This window comes from Neophocaena asiaeorientalis, unplaced genomic scaffold, assembly GCF_003031525.2.
Source record: "Neophocaena asiaeorientalis asiaeorientalis breed wild unplaced genomic scaffold, Neophocaena_asiaeorientalis_V1.1 scaffold91, whole genome shotgun sequence".
NCBI lineage: Eukaryota > Metazoa > Chordata > Mammalia > Artiodactyla > Phocoenidae > Neophocaena > Neophocaena asiaeorientalis.
The window spans coordinates 6,737,708-6,751,581 of NW_020173198.1; the positions used below are offsets into that span (position 1 = coordinate 6,737,708).

The 13,874-nt window shown below is 44.5% G+C and overlaps 1 protein-coding gene across 1 annotated transcript in view; it reads right to left on the reverse strand.

Moving 5' to 3' along the window:
• The window catches only part of OTOA (otoancorin), a 71,368-nt gene that overhangs the window by 11,508 nt on the left and 45,986 nt on the right, over positions 1 to 13,874 (reverse strand). The window contains exons 20-24 of the mRNA XM_024744532.1: positions 13,151 to 13,341; positions 11,467 to 11,560; positions 6,439 to 6,568; positions 3,235 to 3,422; positions 1,782 to 1,937 (exon numbers count right to left, since the gene is read on the reverse strand). Coding sequence (XP_024600300.1) covers positions 1,782 to 1,937; positions 3,235 to 3,422; positions 6,439 to 6,568; positions 11,467 to 11,560; positions 13,151 to 13,341 — 759 coding nt within the window. The remainder of the gene's footprint in view (positions 1 to 1,781; positions 1,938 to 3,234; positions 3,423 to 6,438; positions 6,569 to 11,466; positions 11,561 to 13,150; positions 13,342 to 13,874) is intronic.

A 13,874-nucleotide genomic window follows, 5' to 3' on the forward strand; every position in this document is an offset into this window, starting at 1 on the left:
GTAACAAATTACCACAACCTCAGTGGCCTGAAACAACACGGATATATTCTTTTACAGTTCTGGGGGTCTCAAGTCCTAAAATGGGTCAGCATGATGTGTTTGTTCTGGAGGCTCTAGAGAGAAGTCATTTCCCTGCCTGTTTTAGCTTCTAGAGTCTGCCTGAATTCCTTGACTCAGAGTCCCATCTTCCATCTTCAAAACCAGCAGCACTGCACCTTCAAATCTCTCAGTGTGTCCCTTGTCCCTCTGCTTCCACTGTCACATTGCCTTCTGTATCTGTGGTCCTTTCTAAGGACCCTTGTGATTACGTTGGGCCCACCAGGATCATCTCCCATCTCAAGGTCCTTAACCTAATCACATCTGCAGAGTCCCTTTTGCCACATAAGGTAACATAGTCACAGGCTCCAGGGATGAGGATGTAGACATCTTTGGGGATCGTTACGACACACGCGTTCCCCGTCCTCAGTACATATGGTCCTGGTGAGATGGATTCCACTCCCTGGTGCATGCCAGGCCAACCCACATATTCTAATCCTGACCAGATAGTTTAGGGCCGGGCAATTGCATGTTTGGAGTCAATGCTGGGGCTGTTTCAAAAATGAATGAGAAAAGGGGCACTTTTTTCTGGGGTTGCTAATTACGTGATACGTAAGCCTAGCGCTGAAAACAACAGCTGAGGGAGGGCTGCCTGAGAATGAAGTTAACACAGAGCAACTAAGGCTCTCCTTTCTAGCAATCCAGTGGATTAACTTCCCTCCCAACTGAAACAATTAAATTCTGGACAGAACTTCTTCTTTAGCCTGTGAAGAATTAACTGACACAGGGATCACCCTCTCACCATGAAGTGTGAACAAAGTATATGAAACCACTGTATTTAGACACTGGACAGCAGGGAGCACAGGCCTATAATCCTGGGAGAAGGAAGACAAATCAGGTGAGCCCCACAATTGCCCTTGCTCTCTGCCCAGAGGCAGCTTCCAGGCTATGGAGCAGGAAAGGGAACCCGAAAAAGCCCAGAGGTCAGGCTGAGTTGAGGATACAGAGATCCAAGTTCAGAGAGGCCAGGGATACGATAATTTGTTGGGCAAAGTACTGGAGAGGAAGAAACTGCACGGAGAGAGAGAGAGAGAGCTCCAGAAATCTGCAGAGAGGTCTTCTCCAGTCTGGCTGAGTGCTGGTCGCATGCAAGGAATGAAACTCCACATAAATATCAAAAAAGGCATCAGAAAGCCGTAGGCTGAACAATTCTCGAGCTCACATGGAGCTGGAAAGAGTTCACATTCCCACCAGCCAGAGAGAAGAGGTCTTGAAATACACGGAGCATTGGATAGAGTCCTCAAGAAGAATCATGTCTCAGTGATGGGGATAAATTAACCACAGAATAAAGCTCAGTCTAGACGCACCCTTATAATGCTCAAAGGGAAGCCTCAAAATGATCATACTGATCTAAAAGTAATTTAAGTGTATGCCAGAACAAAGCCCAATACTCTTTAAAGGAGTACCACTAAACTGGGTGGGTGCTCAAAGACGTAAAATATACAATGCTCATCAGCCCACCAAAATTACTAGACTTGCAAATAAGAAAAATATGACCCATAACTATGGGGAAAATTAGCTAACAGAAAGAGTCTCAGAAATGACAATTATGATGGAATTAACCGGAAAGGTTTTTGAAGCTACTATTAGAAATACTATTAAGTATGTTCTAGGACGTAAAGGAAAATATACACAAAATTAAGACAGAAGTAGAATATTTGAAAGGTCCAGCAACATCTACTTACCTGTCCTGGGGTCCACTCTGTCTGCTGGCTAAGGGAAGCCACAGTGTCGATGGAGCTGAGATCCAACTGCTCAAGCTCGCTCTCAGTAAGAGCCAGAACGATGCGCCCCAGGGAGACGAGATGGTACTCTCTCCAGTACGAAGGCGTGTCCCAAACCTTCAGGGGAGAAAAAAAGCCAGATTAGACTATTATTTTTTTAACAGACAAAAGACATGAACAGGAAATTCACAAAAGAAGAAATAAACATATGGGAAAAGTTCAGTCTCAGGCATAATTAAAGAAATGTATGTTAACAACAATCAAAGAATACTAAGTTGGCTGAGCACTGGACAAGGAGTAAAGAGAACTGGAAAGATATGGGGTACAGGATACCCCCATTTGCTGGTGTTGAGAACGTAAATCGGTACATGCTTTTTAGAGGGGAATCTGGCTACATGCATCGAAAGCTTTTAAAATATTTAAACTCTTTGACTCAGAAATTCCATCTCTGGGAATCTAGCCTAAGTAAATAATAAGACAAGTGGCCAAAGAAATATGCATAACTATGCACCTTGAGGCCTTAAAAAAATAAACAATCTAAAAGTCTACCAACTGGTTAAATAAATAAATAAAAACCAGCCATAAAGTATTATATAGCTATTTAAAATACTGATACAGATTTATATTTCTGATATATAAAAATATGCAGTATACACTGTTGGTGTGGACAGCAAGCTATTGAATAGCAGGTGACCGTGATGCTATATTTTGTAGCATGTATACGTATGTATGAAATATATAAATACATTTTACACACATACACAGAAGTCTGGGAGGCTTCAGATGACCATACCAAAATATTAACACGTGCTTACCTCTGGGTAAAAGATTACGACTGATTTTCTTCTTTATTATTTTCTGACTTTTCTACAATAAACTTGGATTACTCACATAAAAAAATAGAGTTGTTATTTTAAGGAATTTAATATCTTAACCCCACAAGGGTAACTATACAGTCCACAACCATCCTAATAGCTGAAACAAGCGATCTTTATAAAGATGGCAAATTACTTCTAGTCGTCCTTTTATTCCTTTCTGCTCTGTTTTCAGGTGAATTTGCAACAGATTCCGAGAAAACCTCCTGCAAGCAGCAGTGGGGTTCTCCGAGTGGAGAAAGAAAAGGCACAGTTCCTGGAAACCACCTCAGTCAGAGGCACCAGAGCACCCACGGAATTTGATTTACTGAGCCTACCTTAGATGCCAAGACACATCTCATTCCCGGCCAGAGCCCTAAGAGGGAGGAGCTAGAAATCTCTCCGGTGCGGAGATCACAACTATGGCTCTGAACTGATGCAGTGAGATTTCAACAAGATGACCCAAGTGAAAGCGAAAGACAGGGGTCTGTGCATAGCAGGGCTGGGACCCTGTGTTGGGTTTCCCTCTGTGAGTGCTTCCTCCCTGAGATGGGCTTCACCTGTACTGCCTTCTCCTTCAGGGTCCTCAGCTGAGCTGGGCTGAAGCTCCTGACGGCCCCCAGCAGCTCCACGCTCCTGAGGAACGCATCCTCCCCCAGGCAGAGCAGGCCCTCGGGGGCCCAGCAGGCGTTGGCTTCGGCCAGCTTGATGATGTCATTGGAGGAGGGAGCCGAGACTCCATGGCAACCTGAGGAATGGGCGACATGGGGAAGGAACAGAGGAAAGAGAATTTCAGGAAATGTGAGTCTGTTTCTTTATTGAAATGAGTAATGTTGTTCTCCAATCGGATTTATCCATGAGAAATAGCGTAGGGTAGAAACTGAGCTCAGGGACTCAGGGGCCAGTTTGAATCCCACTTGTGCCATTTCTTCCGAACGAAATCATGGAAATGCCAACTTTTTGCAAAGCCACCAGCACACACACAGTAGGAGCTTTGCATCATTATGACTGGACTGCTAATGGCCTTAAGGGCAATAGGAGGTGGTGGTGAACAGTTCTGGCTTTAGATTCAAATCCAAAGCTATTTAAGCCCTCTGTGCCTCAGATTCCTAGTCTCCGATTCCTAGTCTATAAAATGAGTATAAAATTACCTCATAGAATTTTTGCGAGGACTAAATGTGTTATTATTTATAAAGCACTTAGAACAGTGCCAGGTATACAGTAAGTACTCAATACATGTTAGCCATTTTTATTATGCTACCTCCCATAGCCACCCCATGCATTTGAGTTTGCAACCCAGAGTTAAGGCTTCCAGAATTATAAGGAAGTGGCGCTCCTACCTAAGTGTGGAAAGGGAAGATGATTTGCCCTCCATAAAAATCTTGGTGGAGGCTATGGCCTTCCCATCCCAGGACAGAGGAGAAATGGGTCTCTTACATTTTCCTTGGCAACAGGAGAAATCCATCCATATCGGTCCTGAGTAAGCTGAACCATACCCAGTCAAACCACTTTCTCAGCAACACACAAATGAGATACTGTCTTTGCTGGCCCAGATGTGCCCAACCTGAGAGAAAACCTTTGCCTTAAGAGCAATCCTGGGTTTCTTATCTTAGGAGCTGACGACCCCTGATGCTGACAGACTCACCAGAGCCACCCGGGGCTGGGCATTTCCCAAGCCTCGTGGCCATGCCCCTTTCACTGCATCTTAAATGGAAATTCACTGGACTCTAATCAAGAGGCAGAACTGGACCAGGTCAAAGGTACATGTCTGGTCCTCAAACATCTTTATCACAACTCACTTGGAGGAGACAAAAGACCCATCTCTCCTAGACTCCCTTTGCCCCACTTTCCAATGAAAGCAGGATTCAGTGAAAGTACAGAATGAGAGAACAGAATGGTTTAAAAGTACAGCAGAGACTTGGTCTTATCACTTCCTGGGGCTTAGAATAGGGCCTGACACATAGTAGGTATTCAGGAAATATTCACTGAATGAATCAACACACACAAAAATTAACTAAAATGAAAGCAAGTAGTAATTCTGCTAATCCATTAATGACTATAAGCACAGCAGTAATTAACACCCAGAACCAACTAAAGAAAACTCTAATTAAGCACTAGAGCTAAGCGCATCTTCCCCCAAGGGCAGAAAGTCTTACTTTCACGTATCCACAGGCAGAGAGTAGGAGCACGGCGATATGACAACCGGACTGCTAGGCAGCGAGGACTGTACGGGCTAGTGGTGAACATCACCTGCTTTGGATTCAATTCCAAGAGCTGCCGTTGACTAACTCTGAGACTTTGGCCAAATCTCTTAATCTCTCTAAACCCCATTCTCCTTTGTTAAATGGGAGAAAGCATACTGCCCACCCCACAGACAGAGGTGAGGACGAGACAATGCACGGAGAGGCGACGACCCAAGGTGAACATCAGACCGACCACGACATTTCCGTGCTCGATGCCGCCATGAAACCCCACCTTCGGGTCTCGTTTACAAGGAGATAAGACCCCACTCCAGCCACACTGCCCTTCATTCCTCCTTCCTCCCCCACTCCTGTCACACTCCTTCTGCCCAGAAGACTCCAACTCCAGGTCCCCACTGGGCCCACTCCCACACTGCCTTGGGTCTTTCCTCAAATGTCACCTTAGTGAGCCCTTCCTTAACTGTGTTCTCCTTTCAAATTACAGCCCCACATCCCACGCTCCCTGACTCCTGTCCTTTGCTTTATTTTCCTTCTTGATACTCATCACACGACATACTACGTACTTCACTTATGTCTGTAATTTATTGTCTGGCTACCCCCAACCCCATCTGAAAGTAAGCTCTATGAGGGCAGGGGGTTTTGTTTTGTTCACACAGTCAGTGCTCAAAAATTATTTGTTGCAGGAAAGAAAGTAAGCACAGATTACTTTTATTATTACAATTATTCTTGGGTCTGGTTAACTTTGTCCCCTCCTACCTGGCACAAGTCTGCACTCTAATACTTACTGAGCATTTCCTACGTGCCAGGCACTGTTGTGTACATGTTTATAGGTTTAAAACCCACCAACCTTCACGATAATCTAATGAGGTAGGGATTTTCATTATCCCCATTTTACCGAGGATAAAACCCAAGGCACAGAGAGGTTAAAGAGCTTACCCAAAGTCACACAGCCCATAAGTGGCAGCCCTGGGATCCAAATCCAGTCAGCCTGGCCCCAGCACGGCAATTCATAGCCACACAGCCATTTTGGTCCTTAAATCAATTGTTTTGAAATGTTTGTTGCACGTGTTCACCCATTAAACCTACTGGCCTGTGTAAGGAATGCAAGATGTGATTCCAAATCACTTTACAAAGATGTAATTCTGGACTTCCCTGGTGGCTCAGTGGTTAAGAATCCACCTGCCAATGTAGGGGACATGGGCTCGATCCCTGGCCCGGGAAGATCCCACATGCCCAAGAGCAACTAAGCTCGTGCGCCACAACTACTGAGCCTGCGCTCTAGAGCCCGTGCTCTGCAGCAAGAGAAGCCACGACAATGAGAAGCCCGCGCACCACAAGAAGAGTAGCCCCTGCTTGCCTCAACTAGAGAGAGCCCATGCGTGGCAATGAAGACCAACACAGCAAAAAAAAAGATGTAATTCTATGCCCTGTGGATTTTTGCTACTCTACTGCTTTGCAAACATTGCATCCAGTCCCCTGGACAAGGAGTCCTCTTGAAGCCAGGGACTTAACCAAAACACTGCTGCCATGACAACGGCCTCAGATACCCCCAGAAACACTCACCGGGGCTGCGGTCAGAGGTGGGGCTCTCCTCACTGCTGTTCCGAACAGATTCAAAGACAGCCTGGAGGAATTCTTTGGGGGGCAAAGTCCCAGCCATCTTGGAAGCTGTTTGCTGAAGGATGTCAGGAAACTGTGCAGGGCAGCAAAGATGAAAGAGGAGGAATGAATAATAATTAAAGCACATGAAACACAGACTTAAATCAGAGTGTAAACTGGAACACTGCTTCACTGCCTCCATTGCTTTTTTTTTCTTTATGCAGGCATACATCGTTTCATTGCACTTGGCTTTACTGCACTTGTAGATACTGCATTTTTTAAATATTGAAGGTTTGCGGCGACTCTGTGATAAGCAAATCTATTGGCACCATTTTGCCAACAACATTTGCTCATTTCATGTCTCTGTGTCACATTTTGGTAATTCTCACAATATTTCAAACTTTTTCATTATTACTATATTTGTTGTGGTGATCTGTGATCCCTGATCCTTGACATTACTATTGTAACTGGGGCACCACAAACCGTGCCCATATAAAACAGTGAACTTGATCAATAAATGTAGTGTGTGTTCTGACTGCTCTACCAATAGGCTGTTCCCATCTCTCTCCCTCTGCTCATGGCTCACTGTTCCAAGACACAACTATATTAAAATTAGGTCAGTTAATAACCCTACAATGGCCTTTAAGTGTTCAAGTGAAAGGAATAGTCACAAGGCTCCCATTTTAAATTAAAATGAAAATGATTAGGCTTAGTGAGAAAAGCTTGTCAAAAGCTGAGACAGGCTGAAAGCTAGGCCTCTTGCACCAAACAGTTAGCCAAACTGTGCATGCAAATGAAAAGTTCTTGAAGGAAATTAGAAGTGCTACTCCAGTGAACACACAAATGATAAGAAAGCGAAACAGCCTTATTGATGATATGGAGAAAGTTTTAGTGGTCTGGATAGAAGATCAAACCAATCACAACCTTCCCTTAAGCCAAAGCCTAACCCAGAGCAAAACCCAACTCTCTGCAATTCTATGAAGGCTGAGAGAGATGGGAAAGCTGCAGGAAAAAAAGTTTGAAGCTAGCAGAAGTTGTTTCGTGAGGCTTAAGAAAAGAAGCCATCTCTATAACATGAAAGTTCAAGATGAAGCAGCCAGTGCTGATGTAGAAGCTGCAGCAAGTTATCCAGAAGATGTAACTCAGATAATTAACAAAGATGGCTACAGTAAACAGCCTTATATTGGAAAAAGATACCATCTAGGACTTTCATAGCTAGAGAGGAGAAGTCAATGCCTGGCTTCAAAGGACTGGTTGATTCTCTCATTAGGGGCTAATTCAGTTGGTGACTTTAAGTTGAAGCCAATGCTCATTTACCATCCCCCAAATCCTAGGGCCCTTAAGAATTATGCTAAATCTACTCTGCCTGTGCTCTATAACTGGAAGAGTAACGCCTGGATGACAGCCCATCTGTTTACAACATGGTTTACTGAATATTTTAAGCCCACTATCGAGACCTACTGCTCAGACAAAAAAGATTCTTTTCAAAATATTACTGCTCATTGACAATGCACCTGGTCACCCAAGAGCTCTGATGGAGATGTCCAATGAGATTGATGTAGTTTTCACGCCTTCTAACGCAATATCCATTCTGTAGCCCATGGATCAAGCGATAATTTTCACTTTCCAGTCTTATTATTTAAGGAATACATTTCTTAAGACTATAGCTGCCATAGACAATGATTCCTCTGATGGATCTGGGCAAAGTAAATTGAAAACCTCTTGGGAAGGATTAACCATTCTAGATGCCATTAAGAACATCTGTGATTCATGGGAAGAGGTCAAAACATCAATATTAACAGAAGTTTGGAAGAAGTTGATTTCAACCCCCGTGGATGACTTTGAGGGGTTCAAGACGTCGGTGGAGGAAGTAACTGCAGATGTGGTGGAAATAGCAAGAGAACTAGAAACAGAAGGGAAGCCTAAAGATGTGACTGAGTTTCTGCAATCTCATAAAACTTTAATGGGTAAGGAGTTGCTTCTTACGGATGAGCAAAGAAAGTGGTTTCTTGAGATGGAACTACTCCTGGTGAAGATTGTTGAAATGAGAACAAATGATTTAGAATATTACGTAATCATAACTTAGTTGATAAAGCAGCAGCAGGGTTTGAGAGGATTGACTCCAGTCGTGAAAGCAGTTCTGCTGTGGGTAGAATGCTATCAAACAGCATTGCATGCTGCAGAGGGATCATTAGTGAAAGGAAGTCACTTGATGCATCAAACTTCACTGTCCTATCTTAGGAAATTGACACAGCCACCCCAGCAAGCACCACCCTGATCAGACAGCAGCCATCAACAGCGAGACAAGAGCCTCCACTGGCAGAAGGTTACACCTCACTGAAGGCTCAGATGACGGTTAGCATGTTTTTAGCAATAAAATTAAAAAAAGTGTTTTTTAATGCACACCCACAGACTACAGTATAGTGTACACATAACTTTCATATGCACTTGGAAACCAAAAAACTCACGTGACTTGATTTATTGCAATATTCACTTTATTGCGGTGGTCGGTAACCCAACCCATAATATCTCCGAGGTATGCTTGTAGCAGCTTCTCATGGAAATTTAATCCCTAGCCCAGCTAGTCTCTACAAAGAATCGTAGAAAATAACACCCAATCTCAGTACTAATCCAATACGTGTTCAATAACGTAAGTAGATATTGTTTTTCACCCATCAGATTGTCAAGAATAAAATAAAGTGATAATACCTAATGCTGGCCAAGATGTAGGAAATATGCATACTTATTTCTCTGTGGGACTGTTAGATGGTACATCATTACCATCTGATAATATCTATAAAATGTATGTATGCCTATGCCTTTTGGGGTTGGTACTGTTTGTTAATTTTTGTTAAAATTTATATGTATAAAAGGAGGAGGAAAGAGTTATCTCTGAGTTCTAGGAGAAGACTAGCAAACGAGGGGGTCTCTGGTTGCCCTGGAGAAGGTGCCATTTCTCATCTAGAGCTGATGCACTTTGTCAAGCGCAGGATGCTATTGGTAATCTACCCAAGAGGCTAGAGAATTCATCAAACGCTTCCCTACAGCAGTGTGTCTCTGTGTCCCAGTCACCAAAAGAGTGTGCCCCAAAAGTCACTGGGTTTTATAGTTCCTCCTTCTTCTAATCTTCAGAATCAGAGTCACAGTCTAAGCCAGTAATTCCCAGCCCAGGCTGTAGGTGAGAAGCACCTGGGAAATCCACAGACACCTGGGCCCTGCCCTAGAGATTCCGAGACCATTGGTCTGGGGTGGGGTCCATGTGTCTGTCCCTTTTAGAATTTCCCCGGTGATTCCCACGTGCAGCTAAGGTCACGAGCAAAACTGCTCTAAGATAAAGAGTTAACTTCTAAAGAGCAAATGGCACAGCAGAGTATTTTCCATTTTGTATTTTTAAAGGGAGAACATGTAAAGGCAGGAGGAAGATTTTCCAGAAAGGATGCAGAAGAATCTGGGAACAGCAACTGCTGTTGAGGAGAGAAGCTAGGAACCTAGAAATGCGGGGCGAGAAACTTCTCATCCTATAGCCTTTGGTATAGTTGGGATTTTCTAACCAGGAGCATGTATTATTTGTTCTACTAAACATTTCATGCATTAAAACAAAAAGTAGAGAGAATAATACAACAAAGCACCCGTGTGCCCAGAACCCAGCTTAAGAAATAAAACATCACAAATATAATTGAGAGCTCCCTCCCTCACCCTTGGCCTCCCTCCTTCCCCAGAAGTAACTGTCACCCTGAATTTGATATTTGATAATTAACCATTCTCATGTACTTTTAAAGTTCTCTTACATATGGCATTGTTTTGCATGTGTTTAAAATTAACTAGTATTTATTTACTTCGTATCCTACTGTACATATTTTTTTGCAACTTCCATACACTATGTTTCTGAGATTTAACCATGTTGATACAAGTCTTTTTCGATTTCAAAAGCTGATTTTTTAAAAAAGATTAGATAAGCATTTAAGATATATGCAGCTGCTGCTTATGACTCTAGGTTTGGACACCCCAGGAGATGATTTTACCATGACTGGACACTGGAATGTTGCTGTGCATGTGTGAACCTGGGTGACGTGCCAGGTGCTCAGGCCCCCTGAGCGTGTATGACAACATACATCTTGCGTGTGTGAGTACAGGGGTGAGGGTGTATGGACGTGCTTTGTGGTTGATCTAACTCTTATTCAGCAAACATCCCCTCTTACCCCAACCTCCACCTGCATGGAGGAGACTTCCTGTCCCACTGAGGTGGGCTTGCTCATGTGACTTGCTTTGGCGGATAGAAAGTGACAGCCGGCCATTTTCCAGCCCAGGCCTTAAGGAGAACTGCACTTTGCACTCCCTTTTCTAGAGTTTCAGACTTTCACTGTGAGAAGAATACGCTCCAGGTAGCCTAGCCCTAGAGGCAAACTCAGTGTCCCAGATCCACAGACCAGTCAGCAAGAAATAAATGCTTCTTGTTGCATGCCGGTGAGATTGTGTGGCTTTGTTACACAGCAGAAGCTGACTAGTACGTGCTCATCTGGCATGCCTCTTGGCCTTGTCTAACTCTTGGAGAGTTACTCCAAGTAGAGTGTTACCCCCAAAGGCAGTGCTCAATAAAGATTTGGTTTTGGATTAAATATGTTTGCCCATGTGATTGCACACACTGGACACACATATGCGTGTGCATATGGCGCTGGTGGGTGTAAGCCCTCGAACAGGCGTGCATGTGGGAAGCACACACATAGCAGAGTGGCAGCTAAATGACAGCTCCCAGCCTGTGCACATCTGGGCAGAGGCCAAGTGAAAGACCCTGAGCTCGTTTAGCGGCTGTCTCACTCCCTTTCCCTGAACCTTGGGCATCCTGGAGTGGAGCTGGAAACACCTGAGCTCTTTGAGGCAGGCAGGAAGTTTCCAGAAAAACAAACCGGTAGCAAACCCAAGGGAATATAACTAACCACACTTTCTCTCCCCTTCAAACCCCTTCAGCCTTCTAAAGATAGAACGCAGAGGTACCTTTGTGGCAACAGAGCTTAATTCATCTCCTGAGAAAAGTACTAGAAAGGGTCCCAAATCCTTTGTAGTCTCAGCTGTCCAGTTCTGGGGGAGTCTAAGGAGAGATAATAATAAACAGTAAATGGAAAAATCACACGCTTGTCCTTGTCCCCCAGCATCTTTTTCTTTTAGGAAAAGATTATCTTTATACCTGGAGAGGCTGTCAATCACTTGGTCCCACGTCCCTAACCAAGAAAATAGACATGTGATGCAAACGGACCAATCAGAGTCATCCCTGGCAATTGTGATGGAGCTACTAGAGAAGCTCTCTCTTTCTTCTGGCATCTCTAGCAGTAAAAAGGATATTGGAGGCCATTCCTCTCACCAAATGGAGAAAATAAAGGCCACAACCAAGAATACAGAGCTGAGAGATGGGAGGAACACATTCCTGATGACATCATTTGAGCCCCTGGATCCAGCCATGCCTGAAGTCCCATCCATTTCTAAACTCAGTAAACTCCCATGTTTTAGTGTGAATTGAGCTACTGAATTTCTGTCATTTGCATCAGAGTGTTTCCTTCCTCCCTTTTCTCAACAGAACAGTAAAGATATATTGGCTCCTTTTAGATTACCATAATGGTCTCCTCCTATAGCAAGATGAAATTTCCTCTCGAGCCTGGCAGAATAATAACAGCACTGACACAGGATCCACTGTTGTTCTTACGGAGACCTCAAATGTCTACGGGGAAGTGCCTCACACTAGGATATCTCTAAAGGAGGTCTGCCCAGTTAGCAATGATAACCCTTCTCCTAGGACCAAGGCAAACCACCCCCGGCCAAAAAGCCTCCTCTTAACTCTTTGATTAACGATATTACCCCAATAGACTGTAAGTTCCGTGAGGGCAGGAGCCACACTTAATAATAACCACTGTATCTTCATTCCTAGTCAAAACGCTGTCATCACATACTCAGTACTACATGCCAGGCACTGCTGTAAGTGCTTTAACAGTTAATGCATTAACTCAGCTAATCATCACAGCAGCCCTGTGGGGACTCTCACTGTCCCCATCCTACAGATGCAAAAATAAAGTGCAAAAGACTGAGTATCTTTTCCCAGATCACACAGACAGCAGACGGTAGAAAAATTTAACCCAAGGAGTCAAGCTCCCAAGTCCCAGCTCTTAAACTCTATATAATAGTAAGTGTCTGGGACACAGTAATTACTCCAAAAACATTTGTTGTCTAACCGTTGACCGATATCTAGGCCCTACTCAAACATCTGACCTAACTTGAGAAAACTCTGCATGGGAAAGAACAGCTGTCTTCCCCCAGGGACTTCTCACTCACCCAGAGCTGACGGTGCCTCGATTATCTGCATTAGTATTATTGGTGGTGGTGTTTCACAACAAAAGTAATAATAACACCTCCACGCATTTGTAAAGTGCCATGTTTTTGAAACCCTTTCCCTTTCCACAAGCCAAGAGGTATTGGTGACAACCACATGAGGCCTGTAGAACAGCTATCATTCTCACTTTACAGGGAATCTGAGGCCAAAAGAGAAAAGATCATGTTTCCAGAATAAATCTAAGTGTCTAACCTCATCCTAAGTTAGAGACTCCGCCCTGAGGCAGGAGAGCCAGGGCCGGGTGCCCCTTCGCCAGCGCCCCCTACCCCAGCCCTGGAGCCGAGCCCGGGCCCTCCTCACCCGTGCTGTTCCAAGAGCCTGAGCCTCACTGCCACCTTCTGCTGGGGGCTGAGGTCCAGGCAGTCTCTGAGGCTGTGCAGGGCAGTGGCCCAGGCCCTGGGGGACACCCCACGGTGGATGACGGCTGCTGGCAAGTGACAGAGCAAGTTTCCCAGGATGTCCACGGTGTACTCGTCAGCGACGGAGTCATTCTGAAACCAACACGCGGAGTTGGTGGAAAGGTCCAGTGGGGCTCAAGATCGTGATCCCGTAACACACTTCCCGACCCCAAACCTCGTAAAGGTTCCAGGATCTGAATCGCCTACCCTGCCATGGACCTGTAGAGAAGGCACGGGGCCTAATTTTACCCCAGGGGTGCCGGCCCCAGAAGTCTGGGGGACCCCACGGGGGGCGGGTGTGGGTGGAAGACGTACATTGTGAGCACTCACTCGGTGAGGCTGTGGTCAGCGTCACTGTGATTGCTCTGAGGATACCTCAGAGTTCAGTAACCATTATAATGATAGTACTGCAATAATAAAAACAGCGCTTCCAAGTTTGCACAGCCCTTGAAAGCCTCCAGAGCTCTTTCTCAAAATGACAAAAATAGCTAACATTTATCGAGTGCTTACTATGTGCCAGGCACTGTTCTAAGTATTTCCATGCCTTAATCCATTCATCTTAAAGTAACCTTAAGGGGTAAGTACTTAAAAAAAAAAAAAAAAAAAAAAAAGGGGGAAAATAATAA